Source organism: Carettochelys insculpta, chromosome 14 (assembly GCF_033958435.1).
Source record: "Carettochelys insculpta isolate YL-2023 chromosome 14, ASM3395843v1, whole genome shotgun sequence".
Classification (NCBI taxonomy): Eukaryota; Metazoa; Chordata; order Testudines; family Carettochelyidae; genus Carettochelys; species Carettochelys insculpta.
The window spans coordinates 45,764,280-45,778,323 of record NC_134150.1 but is presented as its reverse complement, the minus strand read 5'-3'; the positions used below and the strand labels follow the sequence as shown (position 1 = coordinate 45,778,323).

Sequence of the window (14,044 nt, the reverse complement as noted above, 5' to 3'; positions counted from 1 at the left end):
AAATCACAAAAGTTAGCAACATTGTATTTGGGCTTTGCAAGCCTACTCTGGAGGGAAAATGATGTAGGTAAGGGGCTGTGCTCACTACTGATACTGAGTGCATCAGTTTTGGTTACTATATCTGCTAAGAGAAAGGGGAAAGCCCAAAGAGGAGTCAGGGTTCTGCAGCCGACAGGTCCCCTGGCCCAGTGCGGAGAGGCTGGTACTCCAAGTCAGATGGATTAACAGGACTGCTAGTCTGAGCTGGGGATGCCAGGACAGAGCCAGGGGTGCTACTGCTGCAGACTAGAGTTGGGACAGCACTGACCAGCTGCACCAGTAAAGAGTGAGGGCTGAGCTACAGCAGGGAGCTGGGGGACCAGTGCCGGGAGAACAGATGCTGACCATGCCCTGAGCTGAATAGTGGCCAGAAGTGAGGGGTCATGGGCAGAAAGCTCTCTGGAGGGAGATGGTGCCAGACAAGAGAGGCTTGAAGTCTGGACTGGGAGGGGGGAACCGTGAGCCAGTAGGAAGGTTGATTCTGAGGAGAAGTGTCCTGCCACAGGGAACCAGAGAGTGTGTAATTCCCTCCCTCTTTCCCCTGCACTCTGGGCAGGTGAATGGCCCATGGTATCACTGCAGCACTACCATTAGCTGGAACATGTAGGAATAGGCTGTGACTAGTCCTAGAGAGTGTTGTCCAGGGTATCGCTCTGGCCAGCATGAGGGTTTCTGGGTCCTTTCACCGTCTCCTTTTTTCTCAGGTTGGTTTACAGTTGCTGGTGACTAAATTGTCTTAAACTCAGCGTAACAATCCCTGGATCAGGGAAGTGGCCAGGGAGGAGAAAGTACCCCGAAGCAGGGAGACCTTAGCCCCACACAGAGACTGGGGGGTGACATCCCCAACAATTCTGGCCCCGGCCTTCTCAAGGTTAGGAGGACTGACCTGCTGAATATTTAAAACCAAGTTGAAATGCTTTAATTATTCACATATTAATAGATCTGTCATCAACTTCAAATAAATAAAAATTTACTTTACAAAATCAAATCCCTGCTCGGCCTCTTCCCCATCTTCTCTCACAACTGCATCCTCTCCCTTCTCCTCCCAGGAATTCTGGAGCACCATGACTCAGCTGATTCATGGCATTCAAGCTGTGGGAGGGAAAGCTAAGAGTGAGGGAGAGGTGCAAATTGGCTACTTCATGGTCCTCTAGTAGTACTAGGAGGGCAGGGTGGAGTAGGTAATGGCAGGGCCCCCAGTGCATGAGAGGCTTAGGGGAAGGCGGGGAGGGGGACACACGTGGAACCCCATTTGCCCACATGCAGGCCACAGGTTGCCCACACCCCTGTCCTATCCTCCACTGCCATGATTAATGGCAGCCCTCCCCATCTCCCTTGTGGCTGGAAATGCTCCCGTAGCTCTATCCAGCTGCTGCTGCAGAAGATAAATCCTGCACAAGCTCTGCCCGGTCTATAATAACTGTAACTGGAGAAGTGAAGGTGCATCAGGAACCTTAACCTTCCATTCCAATTTTTCATCACGCAAAGCACTGTGTCAGCTGCTCACCTTTCCAATAATCTCATGTGTTTAAATTCTCAGCCTTAAGATTGTGTTAACATAAGCATTGTGTTTAATTTATTTGGCTACATCTGATTGTACAGGGCTGGGGCATCACTCTTGGGTATTGTCTTTGAGATCCCTTGGCGAGAGAAATCACTATTGCTGAAGGTCAGAAGGTAGAGAATTATTTTACTAGAACAAATGAGTTCTACGTTTGCATATTCCCAGTAATAGACCCACCTATTTAAACCCAGAGATAATTGATTTCTCTTTTGCTGGTTTAGCCATGGATGTTTGTGTGCCCTGCTGGGGTTATACAGCCAACAAGCACGCTGCCTTCCAGCATTGCTGACGTAGGGGGGAATACTCAGGCGTAGAAGTAGTAGAAAGCTGGACAAGGTAGTTTAACACCTTCAAAAAAGGAGCTACGTAGAAACTCAGTTTAACCCCATCCCTTTCCCCTGTGGTGTCATTTATTCCTTAATGAACATTGTACTGGTAGGGAGCCACATATTTGAAGCTCTCTAGCATGCTGCTCTCTATGAGTACACTTGCTACTTGCAGTTTGGTTGGTGTTTAATTAAATTGACCTTGTGAGAGGTTTCTGACTCTACTTTTTAAGGTCTTATTTCTTAGGTAGTCTGTTCCCCTTCAGCTGGGTTGGATTTTCTTTTACTGTCTCACCTGAACTGTGGACTTTTTTGCCCCTTTTTCTGAAAAAACGGGGCTTGGCTTTGCTGCTGGGCCTTGAAGGATGCTTCCAACCTGTCACTTGTCACTGCTGTAATGTATTTTTATTGTGAGGACTGCACAGCAGAGTTAGACAGGGAAGAAGGTTTGCAGTCATCTGACTGCCTGCTACTGTGCTCTGTTCAGGTGCTATTGTCACTCTACATGTGTGTGCACATGTATGCACAAACTTTCACTTGTGCGAATGATTCTGAGTTTTGCAGCCTTCAGCTGACAGACAGGAGACAGTTTTCTGCATTCTGCTTCCTTTGTCACTGGGCACAGTTCCCTGGGTAAATAACAGATTCAATGCCATATCTTTCTGTTCTTCCTCAGACATAACTAGTTGGTAACCCAATAGATCCATGGCATCCTTGCATACATTTTGCAATTTTGCTATCTTTTGGAAGGGAAGGTTCTTCCTCCAGGCCTGGGAAACATTCACTGCATTTCTGGAGCCGATGTCAAAGGCCTGTGTCCCCAGGCCCTTCCCATGAGTGATGTTATACACCCACATCTGAAGCTGGGGTGTGAAGTGGAGATCTGCAAACTTGTACATCTCTGCAGCCTTCGCCAGGGGATCATTGACGATATCTTCATAGCGCACTAGTATGTAGCGGTCTTTGAGGAAGCTGGGAAGGGCTTGGCTGCCTGCAGTGTAAATACGGATGTGACTTTTACAGATTTCCTGCATCACATTGTAGGGCCCCATCTCCCCTTGGTTCTTCTGGGGCCCCACCACAATGTTACTGTCGTGCAGCAGAGCAGCCACTGTTTTCTCACGAGAATGGAACACAGCCCTGGGGTCACGAACCAAGTGGATAATTTTGAGATTCAGAGAGGGGTCAGTGAGAAGAGGGTAGAGAACTGTCAGATCAAAGAACCGGACCTCCTTGAGGACTGTGTGGCTGTAGGTTCTGCAAGCCTGCTCCACCTTGCTGAATGGGTACTTGCTGCAGAGTGTCTTACAGGCAGTTTTGGAGATGATATGATTGCGCTGGAAGAGGTCACATGCAGGGGGGGAGCACAGAGCCCGGCTGACCTCCCACTGAAATAAGTCAGATTTATTCCTCTGCGTAGACATGTAGGCATCAAACACAGACATGTCGCACAGAAAGACAGACCTGATGAGGTCACGTACTGCCATCTGTAAGGCTTTGGCCCTGCTCTGGTACATGGTTACCCACACATGCCAGGCAGGCTCCATCAGGTAGAAGACATCCGGGTGCTGGCTGAAGAGCTGGCCGGTGAAGGAAGATCCCGACCGCCAGGAGGAGAGAATGAGGATGTGCACTCGAGATGGCTTCTCTTCCTGGGGGAAGTAGCTGCTGCGAAGCTGAGAGAGAAAGCAGATGAAGACAATGGACTGAACTGCCAGGATCACCATCACTAGGGTGTTGTTTGACCTCAGCATGGTGACTCAGGGCCTGAGGGGAAACAGAGAGATGGGGAGAGAGCTTGTTCAGATTGCTGGATTAACAAACACAGCACACCACGAAGCCAGAACACCCAAGACTGCACCTCAGAGAAAACTGCAGCACACTTGTTATGGGGAGCCATTCTGTCAGCAAATGTGAACAGTCTCTGGTGAACACCCACAAAAGAGGCTGTGAGCCCGTTTGTCAATCTACCCACTAGGGAAGAGCAGCAGTCAATGGTGTAAGTCACTGCAGCCCCCTTGTTGCTAACCCTTCTAAAGAAGGAAGAAAGGCCTTTCCCCTCTTTTTCCTCTCAGGAAGGGGTTTATGCAGCCCAAGGAGCCAAAAGGTTTCCCTTGATGAGGACTTTCAATTTTTTCAACCTTGCCCTCATTCAAATTTCCCAGCCGGTAGAAGAGAGGGAAGCCTGGGAATACAGGCGCCTTTGGTGAGGCTTAGACAGCTGCATGGTGCAAAGCAGCTGCATCACAGCTGGAAGTGGGAGGCTCCTAGATCAGAGTGCTGTTGTTCATTAGACTGACTTGATGGCTGTTATTGTTATTGATATGGCTTCCTGACCCTCCCCACTCCAATCCTGAGCTCAAGCCCCAGCTTCCAGGTATAGCTTCACATGCACATCTGAAAAGGGACCAAATCTCCCATTTTTAAACAGTTTGTCCCTGGAATGTGGAGCTTTAAAAGCATCCTGTCAGGCTGCCATTTGCTCCAGGCCAAACTGCTAGTAGCAAAACTTCCAAACAGACACTTACTGTATAGGGATTTTCAAAAAAGAAGATACCCGAGAGGCACCATATCTGTATCAGTATCTACCAACTCACTTTGTATTAATGTACTATATATGCACTATGACACAATGTGAGTTGGTAGATACTGATATAGGTACAGTCCCTCTCAGGGGTACCCTCTTTTTTGAAAGTTCAGATATGGTAACCCTAAACACCAGCCACATGACTGCCTGCAAAGACTCAGCCAGGGATGTGAGAGCCACTTCTGGAGCCAGGAGGAGCAAGGCTTGGCTGGCCTTTTTCCTGCACAGGAGGTGAAGGATGAGGAGGGAAGTAGCAAGGACTCAAGCTTCTGGGAGTGGTTTATTGTGCCTCAGGACCACGAGCAGGACCTGAGGCTCAGCAACAGAAACTCATCTCTAGCTCTCATCTGCTGCATCCTTTATTCTGATGTCAAAGAACTCTAAGGCTGTGTCTACACTAGCCCAAAACTTCAAAATGGCCATTTCAAAGTTTACTAATGAAGCAGTGAAATACATATTCAGTGCCTCATTAGAATGCCAGCAGCCGTGGCACTTCGAAATTGATGCGGCTCACCGCCATGCAGCTCGTCCAGATGGGGCTCCTTTTCAAAAGAACCCCATCAACTTTGAAATCCCCTTATTCCTAACAGCAGATAGGAATAAGGGGATTTCGAAGTTGCTGGGGTCCTTTCGAAAAGGAGCCCCAGCTGGACGAGCCACACAGTGGTGAGTTGTGGCAATTTCGAAGTGCCATGGCTGCCAACTTGCAAATGAGGCACTGAATATGTATTTCAGTGCTTCATTAGTAAACTTCGAAATGGCTATTTGCATGGCCATTTCAAAGTTTTAGGCTAGTGTAGACGTAGCCTAAGGCTGGGTCTACACAGCCCCTTCCTTTCAAAAGGGGCATGTTAATGAGCAGGTTTGAAAGATGCTAACGAGGTGCTGCAATGAATATGCAGTGCCTCATTAGCATAATGGCAGCCACAGCGATTCGAAAGTGCTGCTTTTCGAATCGCGTGCTGCCCATGGAGATGGACCTTCCAAAACAACACCCCCCCCAGTTTTTGAAAGCCCTTCTTCCTATCTGGTGTTAGGAAGAAGGGGCTTTCAAAAACTGGGTAGGGGTGTCCTTTCAGAAGGTCCCATCTCCACATGTGGTGTGCGATTTGAAAAGCACTTTCAAATCACCGTGGCTGCCATTGGCGCTGCATATTCATTGCAGCACCTCATTAGCATATTTCGAACCTGCTCATTAACATTCCCCTTTTGAAAGGAAGGGGCTTGTGTAGATATAGGGCAACTGTAGAACACTTTTTAAAGAAGGGCAGCTTGCAAGCAGGGCACCCACTGCTGTTGCTTCTTCATGAAGCTGAGTGACAGGGTCTGCTCCTGCCCATCTCCCTGCTTTGAGTGACAAGCCTCACCCCTTCTGCAGCTCCGAGGTCAGTCCCCACACTCAACTCCTTAACATGAGTGACAGAGATTAGGCCCCAGCCAACCCCCTACCTTATGTGACAGATGTACCACTTCCTGCACTCTCACAACAAAAAAGCAGTCAAGTAGCACTTTAAAGACTAACAAAATAATTTATTAGGTGAGCTTTTGTGGGACAGACCCACTTCTTCAGACCATAGCCAGACCAGAACAGACTCAGTATTTAAGGCACAGAGAACCAAAAACAGTAATCAAGGTGGACAAATCAGAAAAAAATTATCAAGGTGAGCAAATCAGAGAGTAGAAGGGCAGAAGGTGGGGGAGCCAAGAATTAGATTAAGCCAAGTATGCAGATGAACCCCTATAGTGACCCAGAAAATTCCAATCTCAGTTCAAACCACATGTTAATGTGTTGAATATGAATATAAAAGAAAGTTCAGCAGCCTCTCTTTGAAGAGTTGTGAAAATTCCTCTTAAGAGTTTACCTGTTACTGAAGTCATTAACAGAATGGCCCACTCCATTAAAATACTGGCTAACAGGTTTGTGGATCAGGAGTGTTAACAGTGTAAACACTCCTGATCCACAAACCTGTTAGCCAGCATTTTAATGGAGTGGGCCATTCTGTTAATGACTTAAGAGTTTGCGTGTTGCTGAAGAGGAATTTTCACAACACTCTTCAAAGAAAGTTATTTATTAGGTGAGCTTTCGTGGGACAGACCCACTTCTTCAGACCAATATATATATAAAGACTAGCATGGCTTTCTCTATGTTACTCTTCAAAGAGAGGCCGCTGAACTTTTTTATATTCAAATTCAACACATTAACACGTGATTTGAACCGAGATTGGAATTTGCTGGGTCACTATAGGGGCTCATTTATATACTCGGCTTAATCTAATTCTTGGCTTCCCCCCCATGCCTGCCCTTCTACTCTCTGATTTACTCACCTTGATATTTTTTTTTTCTGATTTGTCCACCTTGATTACTATTTTTGGTTCTCTGTGCCTTAAATATTGAGTCTGTTCTGGTATGGCTATGGTCTGAAGAATCGGGTCTGTCCCACAAAAGCTCACCTAATAAATTATTTTGCTAGCCTTTAAAGTGCTACTTGACTGCTTTTTTGTTTTAATAGTATATAGATTAGCACAACTTTCTCTGTTACTTTCCTGCACTCTGAGTGGCAGGCTATTCTCCACTTTGTTGGCTGGCATTCCCTGCCTTACCTGCTAAGCTTGTAGAGGACTGGGTCTACTCCCAGCACAAATTTCTTCTCCCCAGCTATACTGGGGAAAGAGGAAGCCAGGAACTCTTTATAGTCAGCTCCTACCTTGAAACAGCCATTCTCAGGCACAGGCTGACCTAGCTGCTAGGTGAAGCTCTTCCAGGTGCAGCAGGGGCAGGCAAATGAGCATGTTCGCCTAAGAAGGACCAGCCACACCCAAAGCTGCACCCTAAATGGGACTTTGTTTACACAAGAAAGGGACATTCTAAGGGGTGATTTTAAAATCAGATTAGTTAAACCAGTGCACAGGGCTGTGCAGATACTCATAGTTCAGTGTAAGGCAGACTCATTTGACTTATCATCTTTAACTAAACGGAACTCTGAGCAGGCACACAGCTTTATGCATCTGGTTAACTCTGTTGGTTCAAAAGTCACTGCTGAGGTTAAATTGATGCAGCTTTGTTGTGTAGTAAGCCAAGTCCTGAGGGTGAATGTTCCTTTCTGTTAGTGAGACAGTCCAGGTAACAGCCTGCACAGGTCCATTTTTCTGAGCCTTCAGCAACAGCATATGACATGATAAACCAGCTAGCATGTCTTAGGAGACTACACAGCCTCTGGAAAGAGCCATAGCAGGCACCACATGCTGCCATGCCCAGCAGTTTGTATTGGAGGTGGTTGGTCACCTACATGAACATTCTTGCTGGGTTCCTTCTAGCAAATAGGGGAGATGAAGCTTCCAAAATGAGACATAAAAACCCAGATGTCTTTCCCCTACTCACTGAGAACCTCCAGTGTTTCTCCAGAGGAAATGTCTCCTTGGGTCCCACTCCATGTACCCCAGAGGTGACAGTTACTAGGTAGGCACTTCATAGATGATATCAGTCTAATTCCCAAGGAAACAAGCATACTGATGAATCTGCAAGCTGAGCTGACATTAGAGAGGAGATGGGAGCACTTTCTTTAGAGGGTTCACTGATGATAGCCAAAGCAGAGTGAGTACAGAGTGGTCTACTAGTATGAGGAGTTTGCAGGCTTTAGTTTAGCAGACCCTCTTAGAGATGGAGAAATTGGGTGAGCATCGTGTGCTGTGCAGTTGTTTCTGAGCAATCTTCCTGAGCAATAAGAAGGTTAGCAAACAATACAAAGTGTGCAAAAAAAAGCAAAGATGAAAAGATATGTGGGAGATAAAATTCTTGAGCCAGGAAATGCAGCATTCTGTACATGGCTCCAGACTTCCCATCTGGCATGTCCACACAATTCAAATGCGTTTGAGCCAATGATCTCTTTGCAGCTCCTTACCCTATGAGCTCCTGGCCTTGGTAACAGTGGTTTATGTACCTCTTGTGTATTCCAAGATCCCAAAACACTTCATGTGCTATGGGCCTAATTCTGCCTCCATCAAGTCCAAGGTGAATCACTGTTTTAAATAGGAACTGAATCAGGCTCTACACACATGTATTGCTTCACTACTGTATTTAGCCCCTCTGAGATGCAATGTGGCAATTCTTTACCATGACACAGCAATATTGCCCTTCTGTCTCAGACAGGACTGAGGAGAGAGCAGTGGCATACTGACCAGAGAGGCACCAGTCAACACCAAGAGCGGCCCCCTCTGGCACAACTCACAACAGCACTGCAATAACAAGTTAAGACAGGAAGTAGGTGGGTTCTCATTTCCCAGCAGAGACAACACATTTCTGGGCCATTGAGGACACCACCTGTCTGTTGTATGTCGTGTTGCTGCAGGTGTGTCAATCCCAGGAGATCAGAGAGACAAGGGGAGTGAAGGAATATCCTTTATGTGACCAGCTGCTGTTAGGGAGACATACAGTTACCCAGGGAAGAGAAGAGAAGAGAACTCTATGGTGAAGCAGAAGTTGTTCCAGTAAAATGTATTAGCTCTCACAGCAGGTCTCTGTACTACCCCTTTGAGCCCCCTGCAGCCCTGTAACCCCCTGGCTCCAGGCTCCACCACTGGGACCAGAACTGACTGGGACAGACAGACTCTAACATGCTCTCTGAAGCACAGCGCCTTCCATCACCACACTGGGGCATTGGTGTTGTTGTGATGTCTTAAAGTGACAAACACCCCCTACTAAGAAACCCACATTAATTCATGCAGCAACCGGACTTTTCCTAGAGGTCTCCCATCAGGTACTGACTAACAATGCTACTTAAGTTCTTCTGTTGCAAGGCCAGACAGGAGCATTAGAATCATCGAATCACAGAATACTAGGACTGGAAGGGACCTTGAGAGGTCATCGAGTCCAGACCCCTGCCCTCATGGCAGGACCAAGTACTGTCTAAACCATCCCTGATAGACATTTATCTAACCTGTTCTTAAATATCTCCAGCGATGGAGATTCCACAACCTCCCTTGGCAATTTATTCCACTGTTTGACCACCCTGACAATTAGGAACTTTTCCCTAATGTCCAATGTGATCCTCCCTTTCTGCAGTATAAGCCCATTGCCTCTTGTTCTCTCCTCAGAGGCCAAGAAGAACAAGTTTTCTCTCTCCACCCTATGGCACCCTTTTAGATACCTGAAAACCACTATCCTATCCCCCCTCAATCTTCTTTTTTCCAAACCAAACAAGCCCAGTTCTTTCAGCCTTCCTTCATAGTTTATGTTCTCTAGACCTTTTATCATTCTTGTTGCTCTTTTCTGGACCCTCTCCAATTACTCCACATCTTTCTTGAAATCCAGTACCCAGAGCTGGACACAATACTCCAACTGAGGCCTAACCATTGCAGAGTACAGCAGAAGAATGAGTCGTCGTGTCTTGTTCACAACACACCTGTTAATACATCCCAGAATCACGTTTGCTTTTTTTGCAACAGCATCACACTGTTGACTCATATTTAACTTGTGGTCCACTATAACCCCTAGATTCCTTTCTGCAATACTCCTTCCTAGACAGTTGCTTCCCATTTTGTATGTGTGAAACTGAGTGTTCCTTCCTAAGTGGAGCACTTTGCATTTGTCTTTGTTAAACTTCATGCTGTTTACTTCAGCCCATTTCGCCAATTTGTCCAGATCATTTTGAATTTTGACCCTATCCTCCAAAGCAGTTGCAACTCCTCCTAGCTTGGTGTCATCTGCAAATTTAATAAGCATACTTTCTATGCCAATATCTAAATCTTTGATGACGATATTGAACAGAACTGGTCCCAATGCAGACCCTTGAGGAATCCCACTTGTTATACCTTTCCAGCAGGATTGAGAAACATCAATAACTACTCTCTGAGTACGGTTATCCAGCCAGTTTTGCACCCACCTTATAGTAGCCCCATCTAAGTTGTAGTTGCCTAGTGTATTGTTAAGAATATCATGCAAGACTATATCAAATGCCTTACTAAAGTCTAGGTATACCACATTCACCGCTTCTCCCTTATCCACCAGGCTCATTATTCTCTCAAGGAAAGCTATCAGATTGTATTGAGATGATTTGTTCTTTACAAATCCATGCTGGCTGTTCCCTATCACCTTACCACCTTCCAAGTGTTTGCAGATGATTTCCTTAATTACTTGCTCCATCATCTTTCCTGGCACAAAAGTCTGTAGTTTCCTGGGTTATTCTTATTCCTCTTTTTGCAGATGGGCACTATATTTGCCTTTTTCCAGTCTTCTGGAATCTCTCCTGTCTCCCATGATTTTCCAAATATGATAGGTAAAGGCTCAGTACCTCCTCTATCAGCTTCTTGAGTATTCTAGGATGCATTTCATCAGCCCTGGTGACTTGCAGACATCTAACTTTTCTAAGTGATTTTTAACATGTTATTTTTTTTATTTTATCTTCTAAACGTACCCCTTTCTCACTGCATTCACTATGTTAAGCATTCCTTCTCCAGACTTCTCAGTGAAGATCGAAACAAAGAAGTCATTAAGCTTCTCTGCCATTTCCAAGTTTCCTCTTACTGTTTCTCCCTCCTCACTGAGCAGTGGCCCTACCCTGTCCTTGGTCTTCCTCTTACTTCTAATGTATTTATAAAAAGTCTTCTTGTTTCCTTTTATGCCTGTAGCTAATTTGAGCTCATTTTGTGCCTTTGCCTTTCTAATGTTGCCCCTGCGTTCCTGTGTTGTTTTCGTGTATTCATCCTTTGTAATGTGTCCTAGTTTCCATTTTTATATGATTCCTTTTTTATTTAGAGATCATGCAAGATCTCCTGGTTAAGACATGGCGGTCTTTTGCCATATTTTCTATCTTTCCTATGCAGCAGAATAGCTTGCTTTTGGGCCCTTAATAATGTCCCTTTGAAAAAACTGCCAACTTTCTTCAGTTTTTTACCCCTCAGTCTTGCTTCCCATGGGATCTTACCTACCAGCTCTCTGAGTTTACCAAAATCCACCTTCCTGAAATCCATTGTCTCTAATTTGCTGTTCTCTCTCCTACCCTTCCTTAAAATTGTGAACTGTGTGATTTCATGATCACTTTCACCCAAGCTGCCTTCCACTTTCAAATTCTCAGTCAGCTCCTCCCTATTTGTTAAAATCAAATCTTCACCCTGGTAGCTTTTTCAACCTTCTGAAATAAAAAGGTGCCTCCAATGCAGTCCAAGAACTTATTGGATAGTCTGTGCCCTGCTGTGTTAGTTTCCCAACGTGTATCTGGATAGTTGAAGTCCCCCATCACCACCAAATCCTGGGCCCTGGAAGATTTTGATGGTTGTTTTAAAAAAGCCTCATCTAACTCTTCCACCTGGGTAGGTGGCCTGTAGTAGACTCCTAGCGGGACATCACCCTTGTTTTTTTACCCGTTAGCCTAACCCAGAGACTCTCAACACATTCATTTCCTATGTCCATCTCCACCTCAGTCCAAGTGTGTACATTTTAATATATAAGGCAACACTTCCTCCCTTTTTCCTCTCGCTATCCTTCCTGAGCAAGCTGTACCCTTCCATACCAACATTCCAATCACGTTTATTATCCCACCAAGTTTCTGTGATGTCAACAATGTCATAGCTGTATTTATTCATTAGCACTTCCAGTTCTTCCTGCTTATTACCCATACTTGAATTTGTATATAGTCCTCTAAGATATTGATTTGATCTTGCCTCCAAGTTTTCCCCTGACCCTCCTTTTACTCTGCCATTATAGCCCATGCTCCCTCCCATTTCCGACCCATCTCCCAGGTCTCCGTGTTCTTCAGTTACATGTGGGCTTTGCTCCCCTGTCCCTGTTGGTCATCCAGTCTGCCCTCCTGTGTAGCACATGCCAGAGACCTGCCCATGTAATTACTATGTCTCAGAAGAATATCCAATCTTGATTTAACAATTGTCAGCAGACCCTTGGTCAGTTGTGGCAGTGGTTAATTGACCTGAGCATCAGACAAAGAACTGGTATGACTATGGATTCTGCTAGCAGCTGCTTGCACCATTCAGCTCTTTAGCCAAGTTAGACTGTCCCTCGAGCTGTTCCCTGCTCTCAAACACTGACTCTAGCATTGGCTTGCTGGTGGGTGAGATGACTACAGTTTGAAAGTGCACATTCCTGCATCCATATAAGCATGGGATTTTGTAGCAGACACAGTAAGGAAAGAATAATTTTTCCAAAGCTGGAAGGTATTGCCCACCCATCTGAATCTAACACACCTACTGACAGGCAAGTCCTTGAGTCCAGAACTCTGCTGCTCCTTCTCCACAATACAAGCTTTTTGCACATTTTTTTCCCCTTCTTATACATTAAGCAACTGGGTGGCCCTGACCTCAGGGTGTGGAGCTGCAAGCAGGCTGCATTCTCAGGCCCTCAGCTCCTTCTGGAACAGGACACACACCTAGGATGTGATGGGCACAGTTCTGTCTGCAAGAGCCAAACTAACACTGCACCCAATCGTATGTCAATAGAAGTGTGTTGATCTTGGCACTTGACTGCTTTTCAGTTTGCCCTACCAGATGAATACTAATCAACAGATTGTCAACATCATGTCCATCAGAAGTGCACTGTGCCTGCCCTGCAGTCAGATCAGGGAGGGCCCTGGTTTAAGAGTTACAGGCCCATGGAGGGACACTGAAGACAGCTATAGCACTTCTGTGACCCTTACCAGCCTATGGAAGTTTGCCACTTCCCACTCCTCCAAAGGACTTAGTGTGCATCTAATCTGCAAATAAAGATGTGAATGGGGCCTGGGTAACCTGACCCCTGCCGTAATAACATGGAGCAATACCTATCTTACAAAGCTGGGCAGGACCTTGAGAGAGCATGAAGTCCAGTCCCCTGTATGACTTAACTCCATCACCAACAGGTTTTTTTTTTTTAAATCTGTTTGCCCCAGGTTCCCAAATGGCCCCCTCAAGTAGGGGGCTCGCAATCCTGGGTTTAGCAGGCTAATGCTCACACCACTGAGCTATCCGTACCCCTGCTTGTCTTACTCTAACAATGGTAGTGAAGACATGTAATCTTGGGCTTAATCATGGCTAGCAATCCAAGTACAAACCCAGGGAGCTTGTGGTGGGGCGGGTAGCCCACACTTAAGTCCTTGCAACCATAACTTCCCTACTGTGGTTTGCCATGCTAGCCAGTGGAACGCTAGCAAGATATGACTAGCCCCATTACCATTACACCTTCATTTGTGGGGTAGCTATAGCGTGCATGTGCTGCAGGCAGACTGGGACTGAGGATGGAACCCAGGTTGCCTACTGCACAGCCATCGCACTCAGCTTTGGGACTAGAACAATTAAGTCAGTATTTCAGTGCTCAGCAGCTTGTCAGTTCCATACACAACTCAGAGGGACTAGGTAGCCCCAGTCTTATTCTCCTGCTTTTCAGAACTGCAGGCATTCTCCAGATGTGGAGCCACTCACACCACCTAGTCCGCCTGGGGAAAAGGTCTGGCCCTCACCTTCCTGGTCTTTCTGTTTGCACCTGTCTCCGCCCAATATTCTATATGTTGCTTTAGTTTATTTACCTGTTACTGAGTCATAGCCCACA

General features: G+C 46.1%; 1 protein-coding gene across 1 annotated transcript in view; it reads right to left on the bottom strand.

Moving 5' to 3' along the window:
- LOC142020899 (carbohydrate sulfotransferase 4-like) overlaps nucleotides 1-14,044 on the bottom strand; it is a 55,941-nt gene that overhangs the window by 5,993 nt on the left and 35,904 nt on the right. The window contains exon 2 of the mRNA XM_075009140.1: nucleotides 2,572-3,688. Within this exon, the coding sequence (XP_074865241.1) occupies nucleotides 2,572-3,688 (1,117 nt within the window). The remainder of the gene's footprint in view (nucleotides 1-2,571; nucleotides 3,689-14,044) is intronic.